General features: G+C 32.8%; 1 protein-coding gene across 1 annotated transcript; it reads right to left on the bottom strand.

Annotated features, from left to right (window-relative positions):
- Nucleotides 1–3557: 3557 nt before the first annotated feature.
- Nucleotides 3558–5552, bottom strand: LOC149548005 (cytochrome P450 750A1-like). The gene is made up of 2 exons (XM_089794824.1): nt 4579–5552; nt 3558–4492 (listed from the first exon to the last, which is right to left on the bottom strand). Exons 1-2 carry the CDS (start codon nt 5506–5508, stop codon nt 3872–3874), a joined length of 1551 nt encoding a protein of 516 aa, XP_089650950.1. The 5' UTR covers nt 5509–5552; the 3' UTR covers nt 3558–3871.
- Nucleotides 5553–18234: the final 12682 nt, after the last annotated feature.

Genomic DNA, 18234 nt, shown 5'->3' with positions numbered 1-18234 from the left:
TCTTTGCATCAATTTGTATGAGTTAGACACTAAGTCCATATGTGTTCAACCTTAAATCTAAAGTTGATATGTATTTGGTCTATATGTGTTCCAACTATATGATGAAGACCTTGTTCGACTTTTAGTGTTGATTGATTTTGATGACATTATGTTTGTTAATGTACATGATTTGATTTATTATGATGTTTTAAAACTAAGTTTTAACATTTTCTTGATAACATGTAATATTGATTTAGTGATGGATATTGTATGGACATATTTACACACATTTATTTAATTATGAAAAATGTATGACATAAAAATCATGTTATGAATTTGAGTCTATATGGCAATTGAATGCTTAGAATTCATATTCAATGTTTAGAATTTCAACAAGAGAAATAATATTGGAAATGTTAATTTATTTATTGTTATATTGACAATACTGATGCATTGGCATGTTTGAGGTTGTGAGTGTGTAGGTATTGAAGGTGGAAGGGTGGTTGAGGAAGAGGAGTCTAGCTCCTTGGCAGGGTTGGCCTGAAAATTGTATGGTGTAGTCACACACACACACACACACACACACACACACACACACAATGTATTTCATTTTAAATAAGTCATTTGCTTGATTTTTACATCTAGTTTAATCATATGGACTTATACATGTATAGAGTAATAACGTAGATTATCTATTATTTCAAAATATTATACTTTAGACTTTAAAATAAATATTATACTCATAATTTTTATATTAGTAATTATTATGCTCAAATTTGAAATGAGAATTGTTAGTTAAGAAATTTATTATTAATAAATAGAACTAAAAGTGAATTTTTCATCCACATTCTTTCCTAGAGTTATTCTCCAAGATCAGTGGGAATGAAATTAAAAACTAACAAGTTGAATTAAATGTTCATTATGATAATGGCTAGAGAAAAGGAAATGACTATTGGTAAAAGACAAGTTGTTTGAGAGGAAGGAGAGAACTACAAGTATTTTTAGGAGGAGGAAGTGTTATTTTAAGGGGAGGAGAATTTCATTGAGGTTACATTTTATTTTGAAAAGAAAACATTTTTCTTCTGCAAACCACAGAGAAGAGGAGAGCTGGTGGTAAAGGAGGAGGAAGAGACATTTTTGGGGAAGAAGGAAGCCGTAGGAAAAAGGAGGACAAACGATAGAGGCAGGAGCCTGGGTGAAAGGAAGCAATCACTCAAGCTAACTTTGTGTGGAGTACAAATCTATTCATGTTCCTCTCTGTTATCATCTTTTTATGCATATCTTATGTGCAAAAAAGAGGCTCTGAAAAAATCTCAACAATTATTACCATGTTGCTTATATACTTATCGCAAAGCATTTGGTATCTTTGAAGTATGTAGAATAAAATATATCCAGTGAAATGAACTTTAGAATATTTCTAGCCGGTTCATGTTTTGTTGTCTATTTTCCTTGTTTCCTATAGTATTCAAACACATCATCAGGTTTAGAAGGAAATAAAAACATTAGGAAATAGATCTGAACAACAACTATTACCCTTTTTTTTTTGGTGTTGCATTAGGTTGTATATGCCAATAGTAGTTTTACGTGAATGGTAAGGGAGTAATTGTTATCTCATATTGTATTTTTGTTTGGATTTTGTTAAAATAAGATGTGATTGCTGCTCCATCAATATATGGAGAGTTCTATTGCAAAATGATTTCCTAAGTAAAATTGATGTGCTTAGTAAATCAATGTTTCACTACGACATCAGGCAATGAAGGCAATGAATCTTTATGTTGAGTTTGATGTGATTAGTGGAGGTGGATACCACAGGGCTAGAAAGACATTAGCCATCTTTAGCTATTCCATCAGGGCTGTAACCATTTCTCCTTTGTAAAACTAGTGATTTATATGAAATCAGTGTCTACTGTGATAAAATGGTATGAAAATAGAAATAAAACTTAGCATTTTACTATAATGTTTGATAATAAATTAGAACTTATCAAATTTGCAATTGAAGGTATAGGAAATTGAAAATTTGTTTTTCTTTAGTTGACCCTCTAGTGTTAATGGAGATTCTGACCTTGTTGTTCACATCTCTAGTTGAAAATTTTTGTTTGACAATTAACAATAGATCTAAGGTAGATGTTAAATCCAAGAAACTTTATTTTTTTTAAATTTTCTTTCATATAGATTGTTAGCTTTCATTTCATGCTTTTATTTTAAATCAAACAAACAACATGTAAAGGAAATAAATCTGCCTAGATATGATTCTTTAGTATATTTAAGAAAGGGACACAAGCGACAGACAAAGAATGTAAATTTTAGGGTCCAATCAAATCTTGTTGAGCAAGGTAGAAAGGTGGGATGCACAGTAGTTGCAAATCTAAAACTCATAGTAAATCTTACAAATGGAGAATCATGAGACTCCATTTGCAACACTCTCTCTATCTCAATCTGCTTACATTCTTTTGAAATAGTTGAATAGGGCCACAATTGCTTAGAAAACCAACAATAAATCATTACTCTTAAATTGTTTTTATTAAACTTGTGTTCTAAATTCTTAATTTTACAATATGAAAGGGATAGTTAACAAATAGTTAGTAGAGCTATAATTTTATTTCTAGTGTGGTAAATGAAAATTTAGGAGATTAGATAAAAAAAACTCTCGAAAGGATCATGGTTTGATTTGAAAATGTTAAATTCTTATTCCTTGTAAATTGAAGATGTAGTAATAGTTTCTCTATTAATAGTTGATTTGTTTGTCCTGAAGGATTGAAATTGCTAGAATTAATGTGTGGGATTGTAATTATCATATTTATGGTGATTGAGTAGTAAGGTTGGGTGTTGAATGTGGATCCAAAGAGGAGGGTAGTTTAATGGATATCAAATGATGATTTTGGTTATTCTTTTCTTACTACCTACCAGTCTTTTACACTAAACTGGTTCATGATGCTTGGCCAAGCTCGGTAAAACATTTATGCATATGATTGAAATGCATTGGTTATTTTACTTTGTTTTCCCTCTTTCACATCCTTTTGTATGTTTCTACTAGACATATGTGTAAGTAGATTATGCACAAAGACTACACTAGATCCTTTTGCTCCAATTGTGCCGATTTATTAGCCTTCTCATTCAAGGGTTAGGTAGTTCTTCTTAACTGGAGAACCTCGGGGAGCTAGTTACTCCATGGTTGAGCGGTAAAAACACCTAGACCACTCTTTCATCTCATGATAGCAGATGTACAACATTTTGATGGCTTGGAGATAGGACTACATGCAAATGGACACTAAGGTTCGATGGCATGTTAATTTATATGTTTTATTTTATCATACAATTTATACCATATGATGTATTGATCATATTTTTTAGGTACTTTTGGCATCCTAGTATTTTTGAGACTCTTCTTTGCCACTTTGTCTATTATCATGTTTAGGGTTTGGGTCCTATTTCTAAATTTATTTTAACAAAACTATAAGCATTATATAAAATATAAGTAATTAATCACTCCAATAGTAATATTTAATCATACAAATTTTTAACATGCATCACTTGAAAGTTTAAACATGGTACAAGTATCCATTCAACAATAGATATTATCCTGAAAAATAAATTCCATAATATTAAAGTCTTTAGAAAATGACATATTATATTATATTTAAATACAATCTTTAATGACAAGATTTTCTCCCACTTAGCTCAACAACAGGAGCTACAATTTAAGTATGAATTTAAACATTCTTAATTTGTGTCTCTCTACAATCTATATAAATCACCTAATTACTTCAAATCTAGTTGTGAACTTTCTTTTATCCAAGTATGCTTGCTCTTTTGTCCACTACTTACAAAAAATAATCATGAGGTGAATAAAACATTAGATATAAGTATTAGATAAGGATATTATAATAGATGGCTAAAAATCTATATCCACTTTCAAGGAGGGAATTGCGAAAAGATTCACTTTTCGAGGGATGCTAGTTCTAAAAGTTTCACTCATATCCAAATGTGATGGATCTTCATTGCCTTCAAGTTTCCAATCAAAGCAGTGCATGAGCTGAGCCAATACAAGGTTGATGTTTTGAGTAGCAAGGTATGCCCCAGGACATCCTCTCCTTCCAGCACCAAAAGGTAGCATATTGAAATCTCTACCTTTTCCATTCAAGTTTTTTCCCATAAACCTTTCAGGATCAAATTTCAAGGGATTATCCCATACAGATGGATCCCTTCCCATTGCCCATACATTAACCACAAGCCTTGTCTTGTTAGGTATGTGGTAACCATGAATTGTGCAAGCTTCTCTAGATTCATGGGGCAACATCAGAGGCCCTGCAGGATGTAAACGAAAAGTCTCTTGCACCACAGAGTGCAAGTACTCCAAATTCAGCAAGTCACTCTCCCTTACCATGCGATCTTTGCCCACTCTAGATTGAATCTCTCCTTGCAACTTCTTGCCTATATGGGGATTCCTTATCATTTGACTCATTGCCCATTCTAATGTAACAATTGTTGTCTCAATTCCACCAATAAACATGTCCTATAGTGCAAAAAAAGACCAATATCAATGAATTGAAGCAAAAGAGAGAGTAGTTAGACCTTGAATGAGAGGGAGAGAAGACATACGAAAATAATGGCCTTGGTGTGTTGTCTTGTGACTTTGATGCCATTCTCATCGTCTGGATCTTCCTTCTCAATATCTAAGAGCACATCAACCAAGTCCTTGACATGCTCTCCTTCCCCATCTACTTTCACACTCCGCTCCTCATGCCGCTTTATAATGTTCTCCACCACTCGATCAAAGAAGGCATGAGTCAATGTCATGCGACGCTTCATGCCCCTCAGCCGGTCAAGCCACTCTCCGCTAGGAAAGAAGTCCGCTACATTGAAAGCCCCCACCATGTCAGTAACATCGCTCACCATCCTCCCAAGCTCATCACCACTGCCCGAATAAGCACCAGCGCCGGCGCCGGCAAGAACCCTCCACATGACTCCAGAGATTATGGAAGCAAAGGCGGCCGTGACGTTGACGGGGACCTTCCCATGCAAACTCTTCTCCCACACTGATCGCACGCCCGCGGCCGCCTCTTCCTCTCGCACGCAGGCAAAAGAGTCCACTCTCTTCACACTCAGCAATTGCATCACGCTGATTTTACACATGCGCCGGTAGTACGGACCGTACGGTGCCATGCCTGGATCAATCTCCCCGTATGCCACGTATCTGACAGCCGCCGTCAGTGGTCTGTTCCCGAACACCAAATCGTGCCCTGTCAAAATCTCCTTCGCCATTTGTGAAGAGGAGACAACGAGGGCGGGAACAGAGCCGAGCCTCATGAACATCAACGGCCCATATTTCTTTGAGAGATTTTCAAGAGAACGGTGGGGGCGTTCTCCCAGCTGGTGGAAGTTTCCTACCAGTGGCCACGGCGATGGACCAGGTGGCAACGCAGGCAATGACAATCTCTTGATAAATACCACCCACCCGAGGAAGAGGAAAACTATTGTTAAGACTGAGAATACGATTGCTTCTCCAAATGAAAAGAGATGATGCGCCATTGAAGAAGAGCTCTTCGTTGTGTTGTTTCAATCTATCTGCTTGGAGTTTTCTCTGTGTTTGTAATGTACTTATACTTCAAACACCTCTCCTAAACGACAGAATGGCATCAGAAATGGAATTGAACCCATCCCTCTCTGTGAAATCTACACTCCAACCAAAAATCTCGTTTTTCTACAATGTTTCTATATCTGATTGAATATGTAAAATGACAGGATAGGAAAGACCGCTCTGCCTCTCTTTCTCTTTGGACTTTAGTCTGCGGCCTCCCTTTCTCTGCAATCTCTTCCTGATTCTCCTTTATTATATAAAAATGACAGAATGACATCAAAAGTTGGAAGGTCGGAATGCTGTCCACCTGAGATTCGGCTGCAATTTATATATTGTACGCAGATTGCTCGGACCTGAAAATCTCTACAATTTTAATTACTACATCTCATTTCTTATGAAAAGGACTAAACAACATAAGAGTATTTAGATAAAAAGGACGCCGAGTATTTTCAATGGATCATAAATAAAGATATTTTTTACTATATAATTTTATTTGTTTAATTGATTATAATACTCTTTCTTTAATACATTAGATTTTATAGAATTGTTTGGATTACATATAGATCTTGTACGCTTCTCTTTTTGTTAAAAATAAAATACTTACTATAAATTATTCCAACACTAATTAAAAATGAATAACAGTATAATAAAGTATAATAGATTTTGTATGTTTCTTCCATATTTATTTAATATCTTTCCATTTCTTATATAAAATGACAAAACAATATGATTGCAACAACTACCAAACAACTCCCTTCCACACAATAGACAAAAAAAATCTTCTATTGATAGAACCAAGAAGATAATCTTTATTTTGGTAGGAATACATAATGTGACAATAAAGTACAACAAAGATTCAATTCTTCATAATCACCTAATCAGATTCCCTAATGAAAGACACCGATTAATAAGAAATCTGTCTAAGAATCTTATTGTACTTGCCATAGTTGCTCTGATTTTTCAATTAATTTGCACCAATTACAAATGACAATTTTTATGTAAGTGACATGTTTCTAAAGTTTTTTAATTTATTGATGAATTTTATATATTGTAAAAATTAATTTTCACCACTGTAATTGGGTGTTTTAATTCGGAGTAGCTCCATTACTCATTTTTATCGGCATGATTTTAGGAATGAATTAATAAACTATATTATGTTGACAACAATATTAAGTATTTTTTAAAAATTATTCATTTTGTTTTTACAAATGTAATCACAATCTTTTAAATTTAATTTTCATTTTAAGACACATTTGCTTTTTTATTTAACATTTATCGACCTTTAGATACTGAATTTTATATTAGAACCTACTCAAATATTTTTATATTGAAATTTATATATTTACCTAAAATATTTTTGCTATCCAAATATTATCCCACAAATCTTATAATTACAAATTATTAAATGAAAAGTAAAATTTTAAATAAAAAAATAGATATTGATATCTATAAGAGAGAGAAAATCAATTCCTAAGTAAAAGTGAAATTAATCATATATTTCATCTAAAATAAGATTTTAGATCTAGTTCTTTCTTAAGTTGTTTGATTGGAAAATATATGTAAAGTTAATTTACATATAAATTTAAAATTCTATATTGAAATAGGATTTTTTAGAATTTTCAAGTTCTAAAACTAAAATAAAAATAATATATATTGAAGGAAACAAATAAACTTAAAGATTGTTTCCCTATTTAATTTGAATAATATTTTTAGAGAAGAGTGGAACTCAAATGAAATAGTGAAAAATTAAGAGTGCTCTTTTTTAGCTACTTTGTATTTAAAAATTAATAAAATCTTCGAACAATTCAAATTTATTAGCAATTCCATAGTCCGCTTTCTTTATCAAATGAGATTTGCTTTCAACTAGCATTGATTAAAATATACATATAATTCAATGATGCTAGGAGTTTGCTCAAAAATGAACTACCACTTCATTAATTCTATTGACTTCCAATGTAGTTTTGAATTTATTACTAGATTATTGTTTGATTTTAACTTCGACAAATAAAAATGAGGATTTTGATGAGATTATTTATAAAATTATTATTTGTTTAACTGCTTTTTTAATATTGAAATTAGATTAGTTGATTTGAAATACTTATTTCAATAATAATTTTATCATGCGTCTATCTTTTTATCATACATTTACTCTATCAATTCATTATTATAATATTCAAGTACTATTTTTATTACAATACATTCTCCAACAAGTACATGCCACTACATGGCACTTGTTAGAATTAGTAATCATCATCAAATTGATTAACATTCAACAACTAATTCAACTCAATCACAATTGATAAGAAAACCCTAAGTATAGATCATAAATTAAGCATTTAACTAGTCACTCATATTTTTGCAAAACAAGAAAACAATGCTTAAGTTATATTATAGGGAACTCAATTTTCCCTTAATGGTTTGATCATTTGACCATTCTCCCTCAAGTAAACCTACTCTTCTATGAAAATGGGTCGAAGCTTCTATTATTTTATATACAAAACACAACTCCCCATCCTCACCCCCACCCTACCTTCACCCTCCCCACTACTTCTAATTAGGTAAAGATAGTATTATATAATTAAATTAGATAAGGACATAATAATGTAATTAATAAGAACCTATATCTATGTAAAATTACAAAACAACATGATGGCAACAACTACCAAACAACTCCCTTCCACATAATAAACACAAAATTCTTGTATTAATAGAAACAAGAAGATAATCTTCATTTTGATAGGAATATATAATGTGACAATAACTTAAAACAAAGATTGAATTCTTCACAATCACATAATGAGATTCCACATTGAAAGACATAAATTAATAAGCAATTTATGTAAGAATCTTATTAGAATTACTAATGATCATGAAATTGATTAACATTCATTTTTCCCTGAATAGTTTGATCATTTGACCATTCTCCCTCAAGTTAATCTACCCCTCTATGAAATTGGGTTAAATATTTTATTATTTTATATACAAAAACCAACTCTCACCCCAACTTCATCTTGCCCCTCCCCACTCCTTTTAATTAGGTAAAGATAGTATTATATAAGTATTAGATAAGGAAATTATAATATAATTGATAAGAACCTGTATCTACTTTCAAGGTGAGATTAGAAAAGAGATTCACTATTAAAGGGTTACTAACTATTCTAGTCATTCTAGTTATATTTAAATGTGATAGATCTTCATTTACTACAAGTTTCCAATCAAATTAGTTCATTAGATGTGTTGAAACAAGGTTGATATTTTGACTACAAAAGTAAGTCTCATGACAAGCTCTCCTTCTAACACCAAATGGAAGTGTATTGAAGTCTCAAGACCATTCCCATTTAATTTTGTTCCAATAAATCTCTCATAATCTAATTTGAAGGAATCAAATTTAAAGATATTTCTTCATATAGTTTATGCCATTTTTATTAAGAAAAAGATAGTATTATATAAGGACATCATAATAGAATTCCTACGAACTTGTATCTATTTTTAGGGTACAAACAACAAAAAGATTCACTTTTCAATGGATACTAGTTTCACAATGAATGATGATAATACATAGAAAGATTCTATGATTAAAGGAAAATATATATAAAATATGCATCTAAGACTCTTATCATAGTCAATAATGATTATAAAAGTGATTACAATTCAACTACTAAATAATCTCATTCACAATTGATAATATAGAGCTAAGAATAGATCACAAATTAAGTGTTTAATTGGTCATTCATTTTTTCAAAACAAGAGTCCAATATTTGGGGAGTTTATTCCCACCTTAATAGTTTGATCATTTGATATTTTCCCTCAATTCTATCTACTCCTTAGTCAATATGATTGAAGTTTCTTTAAAAAAAAAAAAAAAACACAACCCCCTTCTCCTTTCCACCCCTAATTTCATATCACCCTTTTTACTTATATTTGAAAACTCTTCTTAAACCATTTCCTACTATCCAAAATTGAGATAAACTAATCCCAAAACCAATGTTGGAGATAATGCAATGGTAAACAAGAAATCATTTTGTCTACTATGGTCATCCATTAAAATCCCTAAGAGACAAAAATAACATATGTGCTTTTGCACATGTGATCATAAAAAAAAGTATTTTCAATGATTTATTTTATTTTTCTTCTTCTACAATCATCTTGGAATCATTATCTATCTTATCTAGGATTGATTTTCATTCTTCTACTCCATAATTTTCATCTTCCTAAGTTCCCTTGACTAGTGAAAATAACTTATCATAAAGGAAAACTTTCCAACTCATCAAACCCCTTCATTTTGTTCACTTTCTTTTTAATTTTAATAAAATATTTCAGGGGTAACATAAATCTTCACTTAGAATTACTATATTGTATTCTACACAGTTTCCTACTATTGGTTTTAACCATGTTTCTTTGTTGGTCATCTTCAATACAAAAAAACCGCACTTATTTATTCATACATTTTCTCATTCAACACAACAGATGAATCCAAAACAATATTATAGTGAGTTATTTAAAATTTACACTCTCGTGTATTGTTGTAATAACTTCTATTTCATTACCTTCCATGTTCCAATATGAATCCCTTCTTCTTTGATTATCTTCATACTTTCTAGATTGTCTTTCCACTCGTTCTTTATTAATGTAAATTACACCCACAAATATTTCACTTTATACGCTATTTACTAATATTCCTTTATATTCTTCGACTAAAATTTCTTCCTCATACTTTTAAGGGACTCATTCTCTTTAATATCATATACTCATGTTGTGTATTTACTAGATTTACTTCCTCCTTTCTATTTCCTACAATCACAACTTGATTACAAAAATAATTATTTTCCAATGCATGCATTTTTCTTATAATTCTATTTAATGTCTTCTGAACCTTTATTTTCTCCACTTTTTTCCAATACTTATTCAAAGAAATAATTCTTTTAGTTCCTCTTAAACTAGCTCTTATCAATTTTTCTTATAAATCTCACTATCATCCTCTACACAATATGATTCTAGAAGATATACCTCTCCAAAAAATCTTCTACCAACTTTCTTTTAGTGGAAGAAATCTACACACATTTTTAAACCTTATTCGTCTCTACAAGAGGATAACATACACAATCAATTTCTTCTCGCAACTTACTCACTCTTCACCATTCTCCACCCATAAGTCCTAATATTAACTAGCTCTCTTTGGTGCTCTTCTTGCATTGTTAAAACCTTTTTCTTTGATACAATTTTTATAAAAAGAACCATAAAACAACTCCCTTCCACATAAAAAACTCAAACTTATTTTATTGACAAGAACATGAAGAGATTTTTTTTTGAAAAGAATATATAAAGTGATAATAACTTAGAAAATCTATTAAATTATCTTGGAGAAATATCCTTCACAATGTGGGGAAGAAGCACTCAAGACAAATACTATAGAAGGGAGGAAGATTTTCTTCACTACCAAATGTGTGAGGTAAAAATGGAGGTGCAAAGGAATCCTTCCAGTGTCCTAGTAGTTGAAGCCCTTGCTCATTCTAGAGACCCCCTCAAGAAGCTGCACATGAAAAAGATTCAAAGTGCAAGAGTCAGACTATAGATGAATTAGATCAAATTAGGTGATAAATGTTCTAAAAAAATTTCAATACCCTAAGAGCTAAGAAATCTAGAGATAGAGTCAATTTTCTATGTAATGATGGGGCAATGGTTAACTCTTAGGAAGATATCCTCTAAGCCTTTCCAACCTACTATTCTAGTCTCTTCTCTTGTAAGGACTATGGTTTGACTATTAAGATTTCTAGGGAGAAGACTAGACACATTATCCCCATAAAGGTTACACTTGAATGTGCAAATCTATTAGAAAGAGCTATATTAGTTCATGAAATTAATGAGTCCATTCTAAGTGTGAAAACAAGGATCTAGGGCTTGGTGGACTGCCCATTAAATTTTATAAGAAAACATATAATGGATTGGTAGGGAACTCTTTAAAGTACATAAGAAATATCCTGATTATAAATCCCTTGGTTTTCAGAATAACTCTAATATCATAAAATCGATTCCAAAAGATGAAAACAAACATTTGATCAAGAATTAGATATCCACCATGTTACTAGCTGTCTCTTATAAAATTTTGGATAAATGTTTCACCATAATATTGGAGAATATCTTTCCCTTAATCATCATCTCCTCTTAAACAAGCTTTGTTAAAGGGATATTTATTTTCGAGAACCTTGGTTTCTGTTAGGAATCAATAGAATGGGCTAGAGTATCCAACAAATAGAGAGGTATTCTATTGATAGATTATGAGAAGACTTATTATAGGATATAATGTAAATTCATTTTTATGATTCTTGAGGCTCTAGGATTCTACCTTCTATTCATTAAGATGGTCACCATGTTGTTGAATATTGCTAATGCTATGATAGAGGTAAATGGATGTATATCTAAAAGGTTAACTAGATCCCTAGATCAATTAGTGAAGGTTTCCCCTAACCCCTACCTTATTTTTCATTATGACCAAATCTATTTTTATTTGTTAAGGGATAACAGTATTCACCTAGTATGAAAGGGGTTGCACTTCCCAACAAAGAAGATATTTGCAATATTCAATTTGTTGATGCCATTGCAATTATTATTCGTATGTTTGAATAAAATCTAAGATAAATTATGTATAGTTTGGAGTTATTCTACTTAGCATCAAATATAAAATTCTATTTAGCCAAATCTATCCTCCTTGGTTAGGAAGAAGTTCCTCCCACATGTGCTAATTTATCTCTAACTTTGGGAGAGGAGGGGGGATAATAATATTGTTATATACTTAGTGATTCCCTTCTTTATTTGTCAAAATTTGAAAGATATGTGGTGGGTCAAAGGAAAATTTGAGTATAAACTAAATAAATCTAGAATAAATTGTTCCTCTTAATGGTTGGGAGGACACATAACTTTCAAAAGATTGTTTCTTTCTAAGACATATACTACTCCTCAGCTTAGTTTTTTAATGTTGATTAGTTTACCTACCTCAAAAAAATTATCATAGATTTCCTTTGATGTGATGGAATGGGCAATAAAAAAATCATATAAAAAGTGTTGGCAATATGGTTAGTTAGATATCTAGAGAGTTGTCATTTACGACAACATGTATTCAACATTTCATTTATGCATTTATAGATAGAAATTTGTCTAATTTTTTTTTGCTTTCCTAGACCCCTAGTCCAGGGTCTGAGTCATTTTTGGGATTCTACCTAGAGTTTGTATCTTGCTTGGTACCCTACTTGAAAAACTTGGTTGTTAGATTTGAGAAATTTGGACCAAAAAGGTGATGTAGAAGTTAAAGTGTGCACTAGTGCACATGTGCAAACATAATGGGTGTGCAAGTGTGCTAGATGTGGAAGTGTGCATGCACCCTTTGGAGGTGCACAGCTATGCACTTGTGTAGGTGCACACATAAAAAAAGTGCACATGGTCCTAGGTCTATAAATACCTAGGACCACCCCTCCCCTCATTCATTTTTTTTTCTTTGAGCATCCATTAGCACACCTTTGCACCTATATAGGTGCACAAAACATCCACTATACACCTATCCTGCACACGCCAAACCACTAAGTTAACAAAAGAACTATCCTAGGTAAGTAGGTGCACACCTTTATTTACATCTTTGAAAAACATAAATAACACACTCCAAAGGGAAAGGTGTGCACATGTGCACCTATCCAAGGTGTGCAGGTCTACACCTTTGATTAAAACCTAATAAAAAAACTAGGTAATGGTGTGCATATGTGCACCTAGTCAAGGTGTGCATATGCACACCATACCCTTTTAATGAGAACACAAGGGTGCACATGTGTGCAACCCATCAATGTGCACATGTTCGTATGCTTAACACTGCAAACCATTCATTTCCCTTAAAAAGCACATTACAATGTGCATAGTAGTGCACATGTGCATGTATGCACTCCACAAGGGTGCACTCCTACACAAGTGTACTATTGTGCACTTAATATCCTTGTAAAGGTTAATTAGTGCACCTAGTGAATCCATAAAGGTGCATAATGTGCACTAACCTACATAAATAGAGATAAAAGAGGGATATGACTAGTTTTGCAAGGTTTTTGGTGTTTTAGGTATGGTTTTTAGCAATTAGGGTTTTGTTAGGGTTTAATTTTTACTCCTCTAGACTAATGTGTTTATGTTTTGTGCAGATAAAATGGCTTCCTCATCGACCTCACTTGCAGAGACGATGGCTCCAAAGAAATTTGTTTTCAAGTTTCAAGGTACACCAAATAAATCATGTTTTTAGGATGCACATTTAGAGGTTAGAGATACTAAGTTGGAACATATAGATTGGAACATGTTCCTAGCACTTTGCAACGAGCCTAAGGAGAGTTCTCCTATGGTAGTGACACTTATCAGATTAGGCTTGGTTAACACATTCTCACATCCCACATCAATGCAATCTTTAGAGTTGGTCATGGAATTAGTAGAGAATTATGTGTTAGAAGAAAGAGTTGTGAAGAGAATAATGGGGGAGATAGTCCTAGACTTAAGACCGAGGAACACTGAGAAATTCTTCCATCTCTCAAGAGTAGATCAATATGTTAAGATTACTTATCATCAAGTAGAAAGATGGTATAGGGAAAATGAAAAGGAACCTAAAGAGATCATACAATCATCATTCTTGATTGATAGAACACTGATAGGACAAAGACTAGGAAAGGTAGATATGACCAAAGGATACATAAAGGATGATATTAGATACTCCATTGTTCTTCTGAGAAGTGCTATGGATTTATCGATAGCTGGGTGCCTAAATATCTGGATGGTACATTTCTTTGAGACCATCAGAACAACGAAAATACCAAATGATTGGTCCATAATACTAAATGAAAACTTAGATGAGTACCCCAAGTTTTACATGACATCATACTTAGTGTATTTACTATGGCAAGGAAAATTAACTATCCAATATTGTATAAGAAGGGAAGGATGCAAGATGCTAACACCTAGCCTTATGTGGTATATCGTTACCTGGTAAAGAAGAAGCTCTTGGATTAGAGCGAGTATAGAATAGTGAATGATGCTTTCATTTTTATAATTATCCATTTCATTAAGGATGATTATGCTAAGAGGATGTCAGTAGAGGCAGCAACAAGGATTGCAAAGTTGGGTTCCTATGCTTATTTTACTAGAGATTGCAAGACAACTCACATCTCCATATGACAGAGTGAGGAAGAAACATAAGAAGGCCTAGGTATGGCCCATCATTATAGGTCAATTTGAAGTTGACCCAAAATAGGATATCATGACCTTTGATGTAGAATGGGATCAATATCCCTTAGAAGATTACAACTCCCCTTGTTCATTCTTTGACAATATCAACAAAGTTCAACTTTTGGCAAGAAAACAATTTATTTATGAAGATGCAGTAGAAGATAATTGGATGAACATGATAGATTAATATGATATCTAAATTAGGGATTATTGTAGGATGAACCTATATTTTACAAGAAGTGTCTCGAAGATAAAGATCCCACTAAAGTTTGTCCAGCAAGACACTTAAGAGGTTTTAGATCCCTTGTACAATCATGACAAGATATTTGATAGACCAATTATGAATGCAGAGGTTGACATGGAAGAGAATATAGGTATCAATAGTAAGGAAAGAAATTTAATTCAATTGACAAGAGATTAGATCAAGAAGCCCTTTAAGTTGGATCTAGCTCCTCAGACAATCATCTTCCAGGTCAGAACATGCCTAGTTAAGGGTAAAGGTGCAAAAGTAACAATACCAACTTTCCATGTGTAATCTCCAATCATGTTGGAAATGGTATATAAGAATGATAGGGAATTTGGTTACTTTAGAGCTGAAAAAGGGGAGAATAAGAGGAAAAGAGCTTCTCCAAAGAAAGTTGAACCCAAAGCTGAAGTATCTCAGAAAGAAGAGGTGACTCAACCTCAAGAGGTAGCTCAAGCACCTAAGAACCAAGAGCCTCAAAATAAAGAAGAAACTTAATTTTAGGATATCCCATAGGTGCATCCACCAAAACATGAACAAGAACAAGTGCTCGAATAGGAAGCACAGGACATGTCATTGCCTGTACAAGAGGAAGATGCCTCACCCTTAGCTACTAAGAAAGCTAAAGTTAGACCCATGGTGAGAAGGACTAGAAGGAAGAAGATATAAAGAAGGGTTATATCTATTCCTCTAGTCCTAGAAACTATCCCTAAAGAGGTTGAAGAAGATGAAAAAGACAATCTCCCATTGAGTTAAAGGAAACACTTGGCTAGGGTTACCCTCAAAGAGAGGATGAGAATCTCCACCATTACACTGCTATCTATTACCAAACAACCTATTGAGGTTAAGACTTTAGAGGATGAGTAGTAGTAGTGGATGGATGAAGAAGAGGGGAAGGGAATAGATATTTTCAAGATGTCTAATTTCAATTTTGTGTTAGTAGGGACTAAAATGGTGGGTGATAAATATGAGATACACCCACAAACCAACCTTTAGGAGAGGATTGGAATCAAATGCCACCTCTACCACAAGGATCTCTAGGTACCTCACCACCATCATTTTAAGATAGATATCATTTTTGAAAAAAAGGCTCAGCCATTTCCCTCCCTCTTAGCACTGAAGAAGAAATAGAGGTATATCAAAAGGAACCACAACAAAGGCTAACCAATGAAGTATCAAAGGAAGGATAGATACCTGAAGAACCTTAGAAAACTTCTCAAGATACAACATAAAGAAATTTCTAGACTATAGATGGAAGGACACCAAATTTAGATATCTCTCTAAGGGAGAAGACTATACGAAGGAGTGATAAGGGAAAATGGCCTATAGGGAAGTCCTCTCTTTAGCCAAATATATGTCTTTGATTGGCACTGCACCAACTTAGTTGAAAAGGGAAATTATGGTTCAAAAAAAGTGACAATTGAACCTGAATGAAAAGGAGAGTATGGATGTTCTTGTAGAAGCCACCAAGAGGCCTAAGGACCCTAGGGGTGATACACAAAAATTGACCTTCATAATGAAGAATAGAGATTAGGACCTACTTGCTTACATAGCCATTCCTCCTTCACATTTTGAGATGGAAGATTTGACTCCTAAGGACTATCATATTACATAAGTCCTATTAGGAAAGCCCACAATAGATACATCTAAAGTAATGATCACTATGGGTGTTAGGGAGGTGTTTAGGCATTTTGATGAGAATGAGAATGACTTAATAAAGCTACACAAAGAAAATGAGCTACTAAGAGGATATCTGCATCAAATTGTAGGTCCATTGGATCAAGACCATAGGATGCTCTCGTTACAGTACTAGAAAATCAAGATAAGGTGAGCATCCAAGTTGATTCATTTTTGGGAGCATGTCAGCAACGACATGACAATTTTGAGCAGAAAGATGTGGATATAATACAAGCTAATTTGAACCTATTGCATAATGTTCATTCTAATGCAAAGAAATTGGTATCTATAGTAGAAAGGATTTTGGTCTTATGGATGAGGTACATACTTCAGGAAAAGACCTTCAAGAACTCTAAACAATAAAAGGTCAAAGGTATTATACGCTCACAGAAGTGTATACAATAGATGAGATTGATAACCTTGAGGATTTGATTGAGAAGATAGCTGCTAGAAGTAAGGTCATGGAAGGATTTCATGAAGATATTCAGATGTTAAAAGGCTAGTCTCAAGAGAAACATTTGATGTAGATAGGTATTATGATACTATTTCCCCTGACATTTTTGAAGGTAACTCAAAGATGAAGCTCAAGCCAGTACAAGTAGTGGTTGAACAATTCTAAAGAACTTTCGAGGATTTTTTTTTGATGAAGATACTAGGAAAGCATTAGAGATTGAAGAGGTTTTGTTGAAACTTGATAGTAGACTTGATGATTTTGTGGATAATGGAATGGATATTAGTAATTATTAGCAAACAGTCAGACATATATATGAGGCTTTAGATTTTCCAAAAGCTTCCAAATGATGGAGATTATAGAGATACTCAAGAGTAAATATGTAGACATCACTCTGGTATAAAGGAGAAGAAAACATAGAAGCTAGAAATTTAGTTTTGACACTTGGGAAAATTTTGGATTTTTTTAGTCTAATGCCTAGGTGCATAGGTGCATAGGTGTGCTACTTTAGAGGTGTGCTATTTTAGAGGTGTGCAAGAAATTTTGAAGAAGTCAGAGGTGTACCAAAAGTTAACTACCAATTCCAAATTTAGATCTTTTCATGCACCAAAAATATATTCTAACAGAAATTTAACTCATAGAAACTTTTAGAGAAGGCCAAGCTTCTATTTTTAGAGCTTCCAGTGACTCCTAGATCCTCTTATAACTTCCTTCTTCTTATCTACTTCATCTTTCTTTGTTTTAAGATATGTAAAGGCTCATGCACCCATTAATTTATATAAACAAGGGTGGAGTCCTACTTAGCATGATTTAGAGAGTTAGTTTATATATAAATAGATTTTTTTTATTAGTTTACATTTGCATAAAGAGATCTCTCACTCTCAACACAAATTGAAGAGATGATTTCTTATAAATTCAAGAATGTAATATGTATTATAGGTTGTTATTTTGATGCAATAATATATGATTTTGGTGTTCTCATTCTAAGTATAGTTATTCTTGTTGGAGTGTGTTATTTAATGTGCATTCTTGTTCATGATACTAATGGATCCAATATTTTTTTAT

Source organism: Cupressus sempervirens, chromosome 7 (genome assembly GCF_028749045.1).
Source record: "Cupressus sempervirens isolate cs-2001-9-10 chromosome 7, ASM2874904v1, whole genome shotgun sequence".
Lineage (NCBI taxonomy): Eukaryota > Viridiplantae > Streptophyta > Pinopsida > Cupressales > Cupressaceae > Cupressus > Cupressus sempervirens.
This window is presented reverse-complemented; position numbering and strand designations above follow the sequence as displayed.